The sequence below is a fragment of the Tuber melanosporum genome (assembly GCF_000151645.1).
Source record: "Tuber melanosporum whole genome shotgun sequence assembly, scaffold_14, strain Mel28".
Classification (NCBI taxonomy): Eukaryota; Fungi; Ascomycota; class Pezizomycetes; order Pezizales; family Tuberaceae; genus Tuber; species Tuber melanosporum.
Genome location: NW_003298797.1, coordinates 6,511 through 20,667, shown reverse-complemented (window position 1 = coordinate 20,667; position 14,157 = coordinate 6,511). Strand labels below are relative to the sequence as shown.

General features: G+C 47.5%; 1 protein-coding gene; it reads left to right on the top strand.

Annotated features, from left to right (window-relative positions):
* The first annotated feature begins 1,511 nt into the window (after positions 1-1,511).
* Positions 1,512-5,532, top strand: GSTUM_00004593001 (uncharacterized protein). XM_002836259.2 has 6 exons: positions 1,512-2,600; positions 2,650-2,974; positions 3,095-3,870; positions 3,918-4,266; positions 4,561-5,186; positions 5,252-5,532. Exons 1-6 carry the CDS (start codon positions 1,795-1,797, stop codon positions 5,286-5,288), a joined length of 2,919 nt encoding a protein of 972 aa, XP_002836305.1. The 5' UTR covers positions 1,512-1,794; the 3' UTR covers positions 5,289-5,532.
* Positions 5,533-14,157: the final 8,625 nt, after the last annotated feature.

Below are 14,157 nucleotides of genomic sequence, written 5' to 3'. Positions count from 1 at the left end.
AATTATGTTGGGGGGGTTCTTTTTTTCTGGGGGGTTCAAGTTTGCTGTTATGATATAGTACAGTGCATTAGAGTAGTTTTCCAGTGTGGCAGTTAGAGACAGCCACTCAGATTGATAGACGTATCCTATCACTCGTCTACCGTTATCCCTTGACCATTTTCGTTACCTGGACTGTAAGTACGATGCTATTTGTGAAACCGGCAAGAAGTACTGTGCCCGAAAACATGGGCGGGGTATGGTGGGAGATACCAGCAGGGGCGACGATATATATCAACCTCGGTAAGAATTGCATTGACTCCCAGCCATAGCCGAGAATATAACTCCCAAAATTGACGATACCGGTACTCCTGGAGTACTATCGGCGAGTGGTCTTGGGTCCTCACCTCACGAAGGGTATCCTTTACAGCAAGATTCGGCTCCGCCGTGCATACCATATAGAGGAAAGTAATGTATGCTAGGACTGATATCAGTGTGTATAGAGCTCTGGTGCCGTGGACTACCGTGCTCCTTTTTTCAGGTCCTGTGGAAAGAATTTGTACGGGTAGTTGGAAAACTACTCGGGCATAGGAAGGTAGGCTAAGGGTAGGGACGGGTAATTATGACGACAAATATCGAACTATTGATCTAAAATATTCAGAGGAAGGTTTGGGTTGTACTTTGGTAGAGCGAGCAGCTCTCAGCTTGCCTTTCTGGTTCGGATTCTAAATTATATCTGTACCAAGCTAACTGTGCTTTCTCCAACCGTACGATACAAGTGAAAGTAGTTCGGACTAGACTATATAAAGATTTCTACTATACTTGTACTCTACTGTACGGTGCTCGTACTCTTACTTGTACGATACGAGTACTGTACAACGCAACTAATTTATGATAATAATAATATTATTACCATTCATCCTACTCGAGTAAGTGGCTTCGGGTATTTACGCGAAGAGACCTATGATACCGGTATCATAGGTGATAATATTATGATAGAATAAGTGGATGACAGGGCTTGGCCAACCTGGTTTTTTGATCCCAACCTGCCGGAATGAAAAAACGATGAAGTCTGACATGAAGTTGAGGACCCCAAATGCCCACTTCCACTATACTCTTATGCCTCCAATAGGCTACAATTTTGTACCGTTGTCCTTGACCATAATCCTACAACAGCAGCTTCAATATTCTTAAGAATTGGCCGCTGTGGGGAGCTCTTGGACCGAGTTTAAAAGCTCGACATTTGTCGGGGGTTTGATGGGCTCTTGATGAGAGGGTGAGCCTTATGTATGACTGGAAAACCCTGAGCCCTAAGCACCATTGGCTCCTGAGGGCTTGGTTATCAGGGTTCACCCCCGTCTCGTTGTCCTCATTTCGACAGGGAGAGGGCTGATCCGGGACGCTAGCCCCAGAGGATACCACAGGAGAAGAACACAAAAAAAAAAGGAAAAGATAAGATTCGCTCCTCTTCAGCTCTTGCTTAGATGTCAGAATCTCACCACCTTCTCCTTTCTCCCTTCAACCTCTGAGCCCTTACCGGTTGTTCGACGGCCTCTCCCATCCCCCTCCTTCGTGGAGTTAGTTTTTCCTTCTTTCCACATCTCCACTCAATTCTTTGTTTCAAAAAGTTCTCTCTCCTTTCCTTCTCGGTTCATAGACTTTTTACGCCGGTTTAGACTAGATTTTCGTTCTCCACCTATTCTCTTTCCTTCCTTCTGACACCCTTCGACTCGCATCTCATATTTGCGTCGCGCTTCTGCTTCACCGATAACCTGAGGGCCCTTGTTCTTGATACCACCATCACACGGATTGCTTCCCATGCCGGGAGTTTTGGACGCCACGAGTCCCACATCCTCTCCTCGATCTTCGACCAATCAACCTTTAGAAATGTTGCTCACGGATGCTGCTATTTCCGATTACCTCTCGGCTGTCTTTTCTGCTGATTCATCTCAAGGCTCCCTTGATGCCGCTCTGGCCTTATGTAGCGCCATCCTGTCGGACCCCGCCACAGCACACCATTCGTTCCCCACTCTGTTTCCACCGTTGGCTAAGGCTGCCTCGGATAAGAAGTCGGGCACACGACGTGAGTCGGCTATGATCGTCTACGGAGCGTTATACGAAAGCTTTATCCCCAAATCCCCGATAACGGAGGTCTTGTTATTGAAGGAGACACTACCCATTGTTTTGGACGGGTTAGCCGATAAAGGTGCTGTTGTCCGCGAGGCCTCACAGTATGCTATCGACGCCATGTTGGCGCTTTTGAAGGAGGAGGCGTTAGTTGTTGGTCTTGTTCGGGTGCTCATGACATATGTCAAGGGTTCTGGCTCCAAGTGGCAGGGCAGAGTGGCAGCGCTACAGTTGATTGGAAGAGTTGCGGAAAAGGCTGTTACAAGAGACGGCTTTCTTAAAGAAGTCATGGGCCGGGAATTGGAGACTTTGATTCCTGTTGTGGAAGGCGGCATGCATGATCTTAAGAACGAGGTTTCGAGAGCCGCTGCAAAGGCTATGACCAGCTTGGCCAAATTACTAAGCAACGATGATGTCGCGAGACACATCCCGACTTTGATCAAAACTATGAGTGACCCATCAAAGGAGACTTTGCAGAAGGCTATACATGATCTCAGGTACGCGATCCGTTTGTCAACATCTGACCATAACTAACTCGTCATATAGTCAAACTACTTTCATCGCTGTAGTCACCTCACCAGTCCTGTCTCTTCTGACTCCTCTTCTCGAGCGATCACTCTCATCGCCACAGACCTCCCAGGATGTCCTTCGTCAAACAGTTGTCGTCGTTGAAAATCTGACAAAGTTAGTTCACGATCCTGTAGAAGCAAGGGAGTTCCTTCCCCGCCTTCAGCCGGGTGTGAAGAAAATCGAGGATACTGCTGCACTTCCGGTCGTTCGCTCGTTGGCCAAAGATGCGAACGCTACGATGGTCAAGGCTATGAAAGTCGGCACTGGGACTGACGTTCCCGAGCGGATATCTGTCGACGAAGTTGAAAAAAAATTGATTGCGGGGACCATCATCGGGGCTGGCGAGAAGAAGCTTTGGGAACAGGATGGAGTAAGGCGATATATCGTGGAGATGGTTCGTGAGTGTATTGTGGCTCGCGAGTTCAAACGGATTTCTGGGTGCATCACAGTTTATCTGGAGCATTTCATGGCGCAAGACGATGCCAAGAGGGTTGCGGCTGAGATTGAACAATGGGCGAGAGACGAGACACTCAACCGATTCGGCAATGGGATCGGAGAAGTCGATGATGAGCACAAACATGAGGTTGAAATCGTCAACGCGGAATTCTCACTCGCCTATGGTGGGATGATGCTTCTAACTCATACGAATTTGAGGCTTTTCCAAGGCCACCGATACGGGCTTTGTGGGAGGAATGGTGCGGGGAAATCTACACTCATGCGTTCTATTTCTCAGGGAAAGCTTGAAGGATTCCCTAGCAAAGACGAGCTGAGGACTTGTTTCGTCGAGCACAAAGAACGCGATGAGCGTGACATGAGCATCGTGGGATACATCCGCCTTGCGCTCGAGGAAAACGGCGACGGGAATATTAGCGACGAGGAGATTGTTGAGACTTTGAAGAGCGTCGGTTTCGAGGGCGAGCGAGCAGAAATGAACATAGGTCAGCTCTCGGGAGGCTGGAAGATGAAATTGGGTCTCGCAGAAGCTATGCTGAAGCGGGCTCAGGTCTTGTTGTTGGACGAGCCGACCAATCATTTGGATGTGAGCAATGTCCAGTGGTTGCAGGATTATCTCAAGTTGCACACGGAAATAACTAGTTTGATCGTCTCTCACGATTCAAAGTTTTTGGACGAGGTTTGCACTGATATTATTCATTATGAGAACAAGAAGCTTGTCTACTATAAGGGCAATCTTTCTGAGTATGTCTCTCTAAACTTTGGCCTAAACGGAAGCTAATGTGCATTAGATTTGTCCGGAAGCGGCCGGAGGGTAAGGCGTATTACTCTCTTGATGCTTCCAACGTGTCGTTCAAATTTCCGTCTCCTGGTCTCCTCACTGGCGTTAAGTCGGCCACTCGCAGCATCATCAAAATGACGAATGTTACTTATACATACCCCACCGCTACCAGACCATCCCTCTACAATGTCACTACTTCATTATCTCTTTCGTCTCGTGTTGCTATTATTGGCGGTAACGGTGCTGGGAAATCGACGCTAGTCAAGCTACTTACGGGTGAAATGGTTCCGCAGGAGGGAAGGGTTGAGAAACACCCCAATCTCCGAGTTGGCTACATGGCACAGCAATCTCTCCATCACGTGCAAATGAATCTAGAAAAGACCCCATCGCAGTACCTCCAATGGCGTTATTCTTCAGGAACTGACAAAGAAGTTGCCATGAAAGACACCCGTTTACTCTCGGAAGCCGACAGGAGACAGCTGGAGACACCAATCGACCTTGGCGATGGTCGCGGGCCACGACGTATCGAGGCTCTCGTCGGTCGCCAAAAGTGGAAGAAGAGTTTCCAATACGAGACTAAATGGGCCAACCTCATGCCAAAGTTCAACGCCATGATTAGCCGCGAAACGCTAGTGGAACATGGATTCTCGAAGCTGGTCCAGGATTTCGACGATGCCGAAAGCGCGCGAGAGGGTCTTGGGTATCGTGATTTGGATGTGGCATCTATTGAGAAGCACTTTGAGGACATCGGATTGGACAAGGAGATCGCAATGAACAACGAGATCGGCGGCCTTTCTGGCGGTCAGAAAGTCAAAGTTGTTATCGCGGCAGCCATGTGGCCTAAGCCGCATCTTCTAATCCTGGATGAACCGACGAATTATCTTGATCGGGAGTCCCTAGGCGCGTTGGCTACGGCAATTAAGGAGTTCCGTGGAGGTGTCTGCTTGATCTCCCACGACGCGCAATTCGTGTCTCAACTCTCAAACGAGGAATGGCATATTGAAGCTGGGCGGATGGTTAGGAAGACTAGTAATGGCAGCAATATGAACCTATCACTTCCTTTGGATCTTAACTCTCGCCCTGGAAGCTCCGCGGTCAGTCTTTCGAGTTCTACCGTTAGCTCAGCTGCTAATACCGACGCTGAGGATAACAATGGTGAGGGTATGGAATTCAAAAGCATCAAGAGGGGGAAGAAAAAGAAGTATACCCGTGCTCAGTTGAAGGAGCGAGAGGTCAGGCGAAGGTTAAGGTACTTGGAGTGGTTGAATAGTCCGAAGGGGTGAGTGCACGCATTCATTCATCTATCTAGCGGTTCTGTGGACTAATACCCCCTGTTTTACACAGAACACCAAAGCCGGCCGACACAGATGACGAGTCTTAATGAATGATGAAGCCTGTTTTTATGTTTCTACTCCTTTTTGCAACAGGTGGACTAGAAAGGGTTATAGATGGTGAATCATGTGATTTGTGTTTTGGTATCTGCTTTTTGAATTGTATTTCCTTTTCGTACGTGGTAATCAAAAGGCTAGAGTGGGTAGGTATTCGGTAGTAGATGTGATTGCAAGGGAGGGTATATTAGGATTAGGGGGAGAGGAGAATACATTTACATATAATTTGCTTCGGGATCGGCAATGGCGGGTGAGGGTGGTAGCGAACATGGTCGATGAGAGGTGAATTGACAGCCATGTACTAGGGCTCAAGGGTAATTCGGGCGCGGTGCCATACGCCCCCACACAGGTAATTTGGCTCGGTAGCAACGACTCCAGGGGGGCCTCCGGGCACCGTGTTACTAACAAACACGGTTCTATGCAAACATGAAACAGAAAGGCACGCGTGAAGCATCGAACGGAGTAAGGCATCGTGAAACCACTCGGGATGAACGAATGAAGGTGATAATCTTAAGAGACGATGCTGGATGGAGTTGGACCCGGATAGGAAGCCACCTGAATATTGATAGGCGAATGTGTCAGAAAATACTAGGAGAATTAAACTACCTTTTAAGATTTATCAACAAACAAAGGAAACCGGAACACCATCCAACAGTCACTGGACTGGTCTTCTCCTAATATTCGATGATGCCAAGAAAGCGCAGCTGGAAACTTTTATTAACCAGGATTCAAGAACATGACAACTAAATTTAGACACAGTCTGCATTAAAATGAATTATGCCTGCAGCTTAATAACCATTAAGAGAGTATTGGAATCTAGAGGATATGATTAGTGTATTCCTCAGTGCAAATTTACAATTCGACCTGCCAATAGGACAATCTGGGTAGCTTGGTATCAGAACGATTAGACTGGACCTATGAGGATTGGATTAGAGTTCTGTGGACTGACAAGTCAACTTTTTCCACCATTGGCTTCACAAATTAGCTACGGGTAACATGAAAAGCATCTGAAGAATATTATCCTGACTGTATTAACAGCACATACGAGTCCAGCTATCAATAAAAAATGGTATGGGGTACATTCTGTGGAACACTCAAGTCCAACCTAGTCAATATTTCTGAAAAAGCTACCTTGGATGTTATACTCTAAGTCCAAAATGTGAGGGAATACAGCTTATTCCATTTTGGTATCTGTGTTGTAAGGATGATGGGTAGGTAGCTGTAATAGAGGATGGTGTACCAGGCCATAAAGAATTTGCTAAACAATAACAGCAGTTGGATAAGATGGAGAGTCTCTCATAGCCAGTCCAGTTTCCAGATCTAAACCTTGGAGAGATACTCTGTTGGGATATAGAGGCAGAATTAGGGGAAGGGTTGAGCCGGATCAGGGATATTCCAGCTATAGAGGTTGCTTGATAAACAGTCTAGTAGGTGATTCCTAGGGACCGGCTAGAGAGGGTAATTCACAGTATACCTGTACTGCTTCAGGCTATAATAGATACTGTTAGGAATACCGAGATTCGATACCTAGGAACCATCCTAGGTAGGGTAACCTCTCCCGAAATCGAAATCTCAGGTCTCCAACACCCCCCTCCGGCCCCCTTACGGGGCCCGCGCGTCGTCATACATATCGATCTAAGTTGCGTCCTGTGAGTATTATACCACAGAATCAAAGGTGTTAAAATAATACCGTATACGTCGCCGCCGTCCGTCCGACCGGATCCTGTTCGCAGGATATATAAGAGGGGACCTTCGGCTAGGTCTGGGAAGTATAACGGAGTGAATCCGTCAACTACCCAGAAGGTTACTAGGCTTCAAGAACGAGATATCTTCGGCAGGGCCGTAAGTAACGGGACGTTTTCGCGCAAAAAGATGATGATGAATAGTAAAGGATCTTAATGAAAGACCAATACATTCACATCTACCCTACGATAACCAGAAGAGTCTGGAACTCCTGAGAATACTACCATCGAACCCAATGAAGTTCGAGGAGTGTTACAACTAGGTTCCGGTACATACTGCAACCGAGGGGGTGACTCCCAAACTGGTAACAGTAACCAGAATCCTATTACCCACTGCAACCAAGGGTTACCGACCGAGGGATTATCTACCAATCCTATGGAAAGGCTTCCTGCAGGCAAGTAGGAAGTCCTCCGGAAAAGACCTATCGGTTGGGTATGGAGTTATGAAGAGTTGAAGTTAGATGACCTAGAAAGTCGGTAAATACAACTATCTTCGCAGATGCAACCCGCAGACGAAACTGATCATTTCGTCGACAAGGGAGACGATTGGAGCCAACACAGTTCGACTTGAGAATTGGGCCATTTGTCTGAAAAGACTCTCACTATCGGATAATTACTATTGGAAACAGCATGACTTCCAAATAGTCATATTATAATTATCAAAGAGGGTGTGATGATTTTCAGGGTCTCCAGGTGTTCGCACCTTGGAAGAAAACCCGACGTTGCAAGTTATATTGGAAAAAGGTACATGGTTGTATGTTAGTTAGATGTAGTCCGCGAACATTCATATGCGGAATATAAATATCGAAGTGCCTCCGAAGCTTTAGACATCATCAAGCAACGGAGAAGAGACCTTAACAATATAATATTGTTCTTACAATTTTACTTTACTTTATCCTACCTTACTTCGCTCTTAGTAGTCATAAACGAAACGAGTGAAGTCCGAGCCTTCCTAGACAATCTCTGTCTACAAAAACGAATCTCGATCGGCCTAGACAACTCTGAAGTCTATCGGGTTGTCTCCGCCTAACAGTACCTGTAGTAGCAAGAGGGCTTGGCTCTAGCATAAGCAGAGCTTGCAATAGATCTGGTGGCGGTTGAAGGTTCTCAAGATCCTGAGGTCTAGGATTCTTTTCTGGATGTATAATAGGAATCATCAACTCAGGTTGAAGAATACTACCTTGAGCCTGAATAGTTTGAACCAGTTTCTTCCTTTCCCTTTCTGCCTTGCGAGCATCAACATCTCGACGGTGCAAGGCTGTCTTAGCCTTATTGACTGCAACTTGGATCTCCTTTTGAGCCTTCTTGATAGCATTAGCTTTTTCTTTCTAATCTCTTTCTGCCTTCTTTTATCTTGCTTCTTCAACAGTAATGATGCCGCCTTTTTGAATACTTCATCTAGAGTTGGTTTTACGCTTTTGCTACTTACAGATTTATGATTGAACAGCATGATAGAATTCCTCTTGCAACTGTCCCTCAGCAAGACAGATCTGCGTTCCTCTAGCCCATTGTTGAAAGTGGGCCTTGGATGAGGGACTGAAGGTTTCTGCTTTATCAATCCATTCCCTGATGCCCTTTTGGCACTCAAAATGGGTGGTGGGAAGAACTGGAAGCTCGAGCTCACCTCCTTCTTCCATTGGGACTTCAGGTTTGCTGGAACTTGCAGATGTACCGGGGCCACCCTCGGAGTGGGATGATGCAGTGGAGTTAGATATGGCTTTAGGGTTTCCCCTGTTATTGTAATGCTGTATTTTCTTCAACACTCTCTTGAATGAGACAGGAAATATACCAGAGTCTGTGAAAGCATTTTTAATCGTATGCATTTAAAATGTTTGTTCACGAATAGAACTAAGGTCTCTGAAGAAGGAGGAAATTGTATACTCCATATCAAGCGAGTGTAGGGCATTGTGAATGGCTTTGTTATGGTAATATTTCCATAGGCGAAAGACACCAAGATCAAGAGGCTGAAGGACATGGGTGAGATGGGAGGGAAAGCTAAAGGGAAAAATATGGTTCTCATAGCATTTCAGAATAAAGTCATCCTTATGGTGGGTACTATGTCCAGCGAGTAGAAGCATACGCCAATGCTTATCAGGACCTTCATCCACATGCTTGATAAAGTGATCAAGCCATGCAAGAGCAATCGTCTCATTGGTATAACCTGTCTGCAAAACTGCTATAACTTCAGGTGAGCCGAGCGAGCGAAGCGAGGGAGGCGATTCTCTAGCTGGGCGGACAGCTGTGCTGATGGGAAGGGGACGTGAGAGTTGTGGTATCGTGAGAAACAAAGTGTCGACAATAATCAAAAGAGATTGATCGTTGGTTTCGTTGACCTATGATCAACTCGTCAGGACGGGGGGAGAAGGGCGATACTTATACCTTTCCCCGTAGATGATGGCGGGTGAAAGTCCATCGGGTGTGGAAGACGGGGGCGTGGGTTTGACCCTGAGCGCCCGTCGCGAGTAACGCAGTAAAGTCGTTAAATCGCTAGTGGTGTGATGCGAAAATTTGCGCTCGCCGCTCATGGGAGGGTGTGAGGCAAATAGTTGTGCATCGGCGACCTCGTATTTCCAAGCGAGGTGTGGCACACCGATTTTATCAGTGTGCATGCCGTCATGCATGCATCCTGCAAGTAAGCCGGAACCGGAAGGCTTGCCAGAATAGGTAATCATCGTTCCGCATATGCGCGTGAGCCGAGCGATTCTCTAGCCGGGCGGACAGCTGTGCTGATGGGAAGAGGACGTGAGAGTTGTGGTGTCGTGAGAAACAAAGTGTCGACAATAATCAAAGTAGATTGATCGTTTGTTTCGTTGACCTATGATCAACTCGTCAGGACGGGGGGAGAAGGGTGATACTTATACCTTTCCCCGTATGTGATGGTGGATGAAAGTCCATCGGGTGTGGAAGGCGAGGGCGTGGGTTTGACCCTGAGCGCTCGTCGCGAGATACGCAATAAAGTCGTAAAATCGCTGGTGGTGTGATGCGAAAAATTACCTCGCCGCTCGTAAGAGGGTGTGAGGTAATTAGTTGTGCGTCGGTGACCTCGTATTCCAAGCGAGGTGTGGCACACCGATTTATCGGTATGCGTGCCGTCATGCATGCATCCTGCAAGTAAGCCGGAACCGGAAGGCTTGCCAAAATAGGTAGTCATCGTTCCGCATATGCGCGTACTAGGATTATCCCTACTAGGGCAACGCGCGTGCATGCCTGCATGCGCATATGCACGAGCTCAACCGTGCATAGCCGAGGTGTGTACCGGATTAGTCTAGACAACTTCCAAATCGGGACACTTACCTAAAACAGAAATATTTTCTATTACGGAAAACTTCCTATTTCGGAAAGTGGGTACGACCTTCCTATTATGGAAGTGGCGCGCCAAGAGATTTCAGCCCCATGTACCAGCCACCACGTGACGCCATCACGTGCCCATTAGCCACCGCCACACGCCACCGCCACGCCGCCACAGTGCCACAGCTCAGCCACTCACGTGACTGCGCCACAACGCCACAGCGCCACAGCGCCACACCGCCTAGCCACACTAGCCGGTTAGGGTTAGGGGTTCGGGTTAGGGTTTGGGTCAGGGTTAGGGTTCGGGTTAGGGTTAGGCTGGGGTCAGGATTTCACTCCGTGGCCGAGCTGTTCTCTTACCAGAGATGGGTAGTAGTGACTGATACATGATGATGTAACGATTGGTGTCGTCTCCATCATACCTAAAGCTGCCGTCCGAACCAACCTAATGATTCGCTTCCAGTGAGGTAAAACGGTCTTATAATTAGGTGGGCTAAACCGTCTTATGGACGTAGTTAACCACCTTAATGGCGGCGGGATCCCTGGGGATACCATCCGTCAACATCGTATCGATCAAGTCTACTTGCAGATTGGGTGAAGGGATTTCTCCTTACCATTCCACTTTGTTCAACGGGTTTCAAGGCCGTTGTTTTCGTAGGCGCGGGGACAGGGACCTTCGGGGCCGGCTTGTCTTTTTTATCGATCTCTTCCGAGATTCTATAACCGCGAATTATGTCAGCGTTGTATTTATTGTTGATCTCTCCGAGCTTCCTAAATTTTCGGAGTGATAACATGATATGGGAGACGTCCTCGAGGGGAGTATCAGTCCTGTCGAGGCCATTTTCCATGGCTGTCCATACCTTACGAAGTTCTATGTGTTCCCATACGTCATTATAAACGGATTTCAGGAAGATGGGGTTTCCTCCAAGGGCCTCGGGTGTGTCATCGTACCTTTGAGCCCATCTTTTGCTGGATTCTTGTGAAATCCAGGTTTGTAAAAGACGTCTAGGATAACCTCGCTGGAGGTATATATCTCTCACGTGATATACCTCTTCATAAAAGACTTTGCTGTTCCAGCAAAGGCGAGCCATCCTACATATTTCTCCCACAAAAGCAGCACGTTTGACGTGTAGTGGGTGAAAAGAAATAAACGGGAGACGTTCATAGGAGTTACATGGTTTTCGGTACGGTCTGAACGAAATATATCCTTGTTCGAGACTGATAGAAAGGTCAAGGAAATTGCAAGTTTTTTCCTGTACCGACCATGTCAACTGGAGGCCGTCTGCTTTGACGCATTCCAGTTGTTTGTACGCGGCCTTTTTAGTGGGCGCGCGAACCAAAACAAATACATCATCGATGTATCTTTTGTATAGCGGAAAGCGGTCCGCAAAAGAGTTTTCAAAGTAAGCCATGTATAGGTTGGCAACATCTGGTGCCGAGGGGATACCCATAGCAAGGCCTGCTTTTTGGTAGAAAACTTGGTCTTGGTATTCGAACAGAAGATAATTATCTGACCATCTTGCGAGGTCCATATACATATTTTTATAATTATCGTCGTAACCAACGTCCACTGTTTCACCAATGATTTGGTGAGCACGATCCCGAGGGATGTTTGGGTACATAGCGACTACGTCGCCGGTGCAGAGCCAGTACTTTTCAGAGGAGTCTGTTCGGTAATCTTTAAGGATTTTGGCAAGTTCTTGCGTGGATTGAAGGATCCACCTACTTTCCTTAATATACGGTTTGAGGCATTGAGATAAGACTTTACTCGCATTAGCAAGCGGATAGGAATGACAAGGCACAATAGGTCTAAGGGCCCAGGGTTCTTTATGAATCTTCGGGAGCCCGTGAAAACGTGGTAGTTCTTCGACCTTAAAGTCAAATTTATCTATCGGGTGCATAATGTAGTCCAAGATTTCCTTAGGCATCTCGGGATTCTTATACTCTTTAATCTGGGTAAGGACTGGTTTGAGTCGTGACCAGACGGCATATCTGCTGTCCCCGATCATGTCAAAGTCCTTATTGCTATGTACCAGATGATCTAATTTTTCCAGGTACCATTCTTGTTTCACGATAGTGGTACCGAGGTTTTTGTCAGCTTGGAGTACCAGCAGGTTGTTGTTTTTTCTCCAAGTTTGAAGCGCAATCAATTCTCTTTTGTAGCAAGGATGTCTACGCGAGGATCGTACTGCAGTGGGTATAGACGTAAGTTGGCGAACCAGCTCACTCTTTCCTCTTTGCAGCATGTCTTCAACCCATCTCGGTGTGAATGGTGGGATCGAGTTGCTTTCTTCTTTACGAATTCGCCATCTCGGATCCTCTTTTATGGTATTAGATACTTCACGGTTTTGTGCAAAGAAAACTTTCCATTTAATTCTTCTAGCTAAAGAATCGAAAGCAGTTACAGGAAAATCAAAACCGAAAACAGGAGGCGCGAGAAACCTATGACCCAAAGAAAGAAAATTGTCAATTTCTGAAGGGATTGACCATACCCCAGGCCCTAGTTTGACTCGAAAATCAGCATTGACAACCGTGGTAAACGGGATGCGTGATCGGATTATTTCTAGAGCTTTTTCATGGGGGATATCGAGGATTTCTCGCGGAATGGAAGAAGGGTTTTCTACTGACCAATTTGAAGAACGAATCTTATTTTCTAATTCTTCTTGCCCTTCTTCGGAGCAGGACCAGCTTTGGGGTTGCTCACAATGCGTTTCCGCTTCTGAACCCCTTTGGCGCCGATACCTTTTGGTTTGGTACGGGCCTGCTGGCCGGAGCCCGACAATCGTTTCTTCGGGGCTTTTCCTTTTCCCTAGTGAAGAGTTAGTGGCGTGAAGTTTATCCGATGAGGATGAACTTACCTGATTGCCGGTTTGTCGAGGTTTATCGGCCCGTTTCTGGTGCCGAAGTTCCTCGCGGATGACTTCCCTAATGGTCTGGGTGGAAGGCCCAGAATCAACATCCATTGGGGTTGTAGTTGCATCCGCAACCTTTTCCTTTTTGGCATCCAGTTCCCTGGAGTGCCGTTGGGTCTTTATTCTCATAAAGTCCCAGACCTTAGCGGCCCAAACCGGGCAAAGGTCTTTGGCGAGCTGGAGCTCGTCTTTGAAAATGTCGGGAACCCCGCGGATGTTTATTTCCGGGGGTCCTTCGACCTTGCTCCCGATAGCCCTTTCCAGGGCTTTCCAATCGTCTTCCAGTGCCGTAAGCAACTGTCGTTCGATGGTCGGGAGTGAGCATAGTTTTTCGAGGTGCTCAACCTCGGCCTTCTTGACCTTAATGGTCCGCGCAAGGGCTTCCTCTTTCTGCAGGTTGAACCAAGTGGTTGATTCAGCCAAGAGGGGGGAGATGATGGAGGTAGACTCCTTCGAACATTGCACGGATGCGAATGGATTGTGCATTCCGGCAATCGACGTTGGCCACGTTTTGTTAGAGGAGTGGTTCTCGAGGGAGACGAGGAACTTGGAAGCGGCAAGATATTTGCCGTGCGTGTCCATAGCCTTATTGAGAACGGGGGGGAGGAGTTCGCGATATCTCGATGGGATGGTGTCGCATAGGTCGCGAACACTCGAAGCCGCCGAGATTGCGTGGGAGGCACTTGCGAATAACCTCTTTCCGGAGGTGCCACCGATAGCCGCACTAGCGAATGCGTTGGCGGAGGGAGAGGGGCTGCGAAGCGAGAGCTTCTGAATGCGGGCAGCGGAGGAGGAAGACATATCGTAGGAAGTAGGTAGTGGTGAGAGAAGGGAACCAAAAAATTCGGGTGTGCCGAGCGAGCGAAGCGAGCGAGGCTACACTAGCCGGGCGGACAGCTGTGCTGATGGGAAGGGGACGT

What these genes read in the sequence shown, in the direction of transcription:
- GSTUM_00004593001 (XM_002836259.2), top strand. Translation starts at nt 1,795, where the DNA reads ATGCCGGGAGTTTTGGACGCCACGAGTCCCACATCCTCTCCTCGATCT. An exon ending in TATAAGGGCAATCTTTCTGA is followed by an intron (nt 3,871 to 3,917) that starts GTATGTCTCTCT and finishes AATGTGCATTAG; the next exon opens with ATTTGTCCGGAAGCGGCCGG. An exon ending in TGGTTGAATAGTCCGAAGGG is followed by an intron (nt 5,187 to 5,251) that starts GTGAGTGCACGC and finishes TGTTTTACACAG; the next exon opens with AACACCAAAGCCGGCCGACA.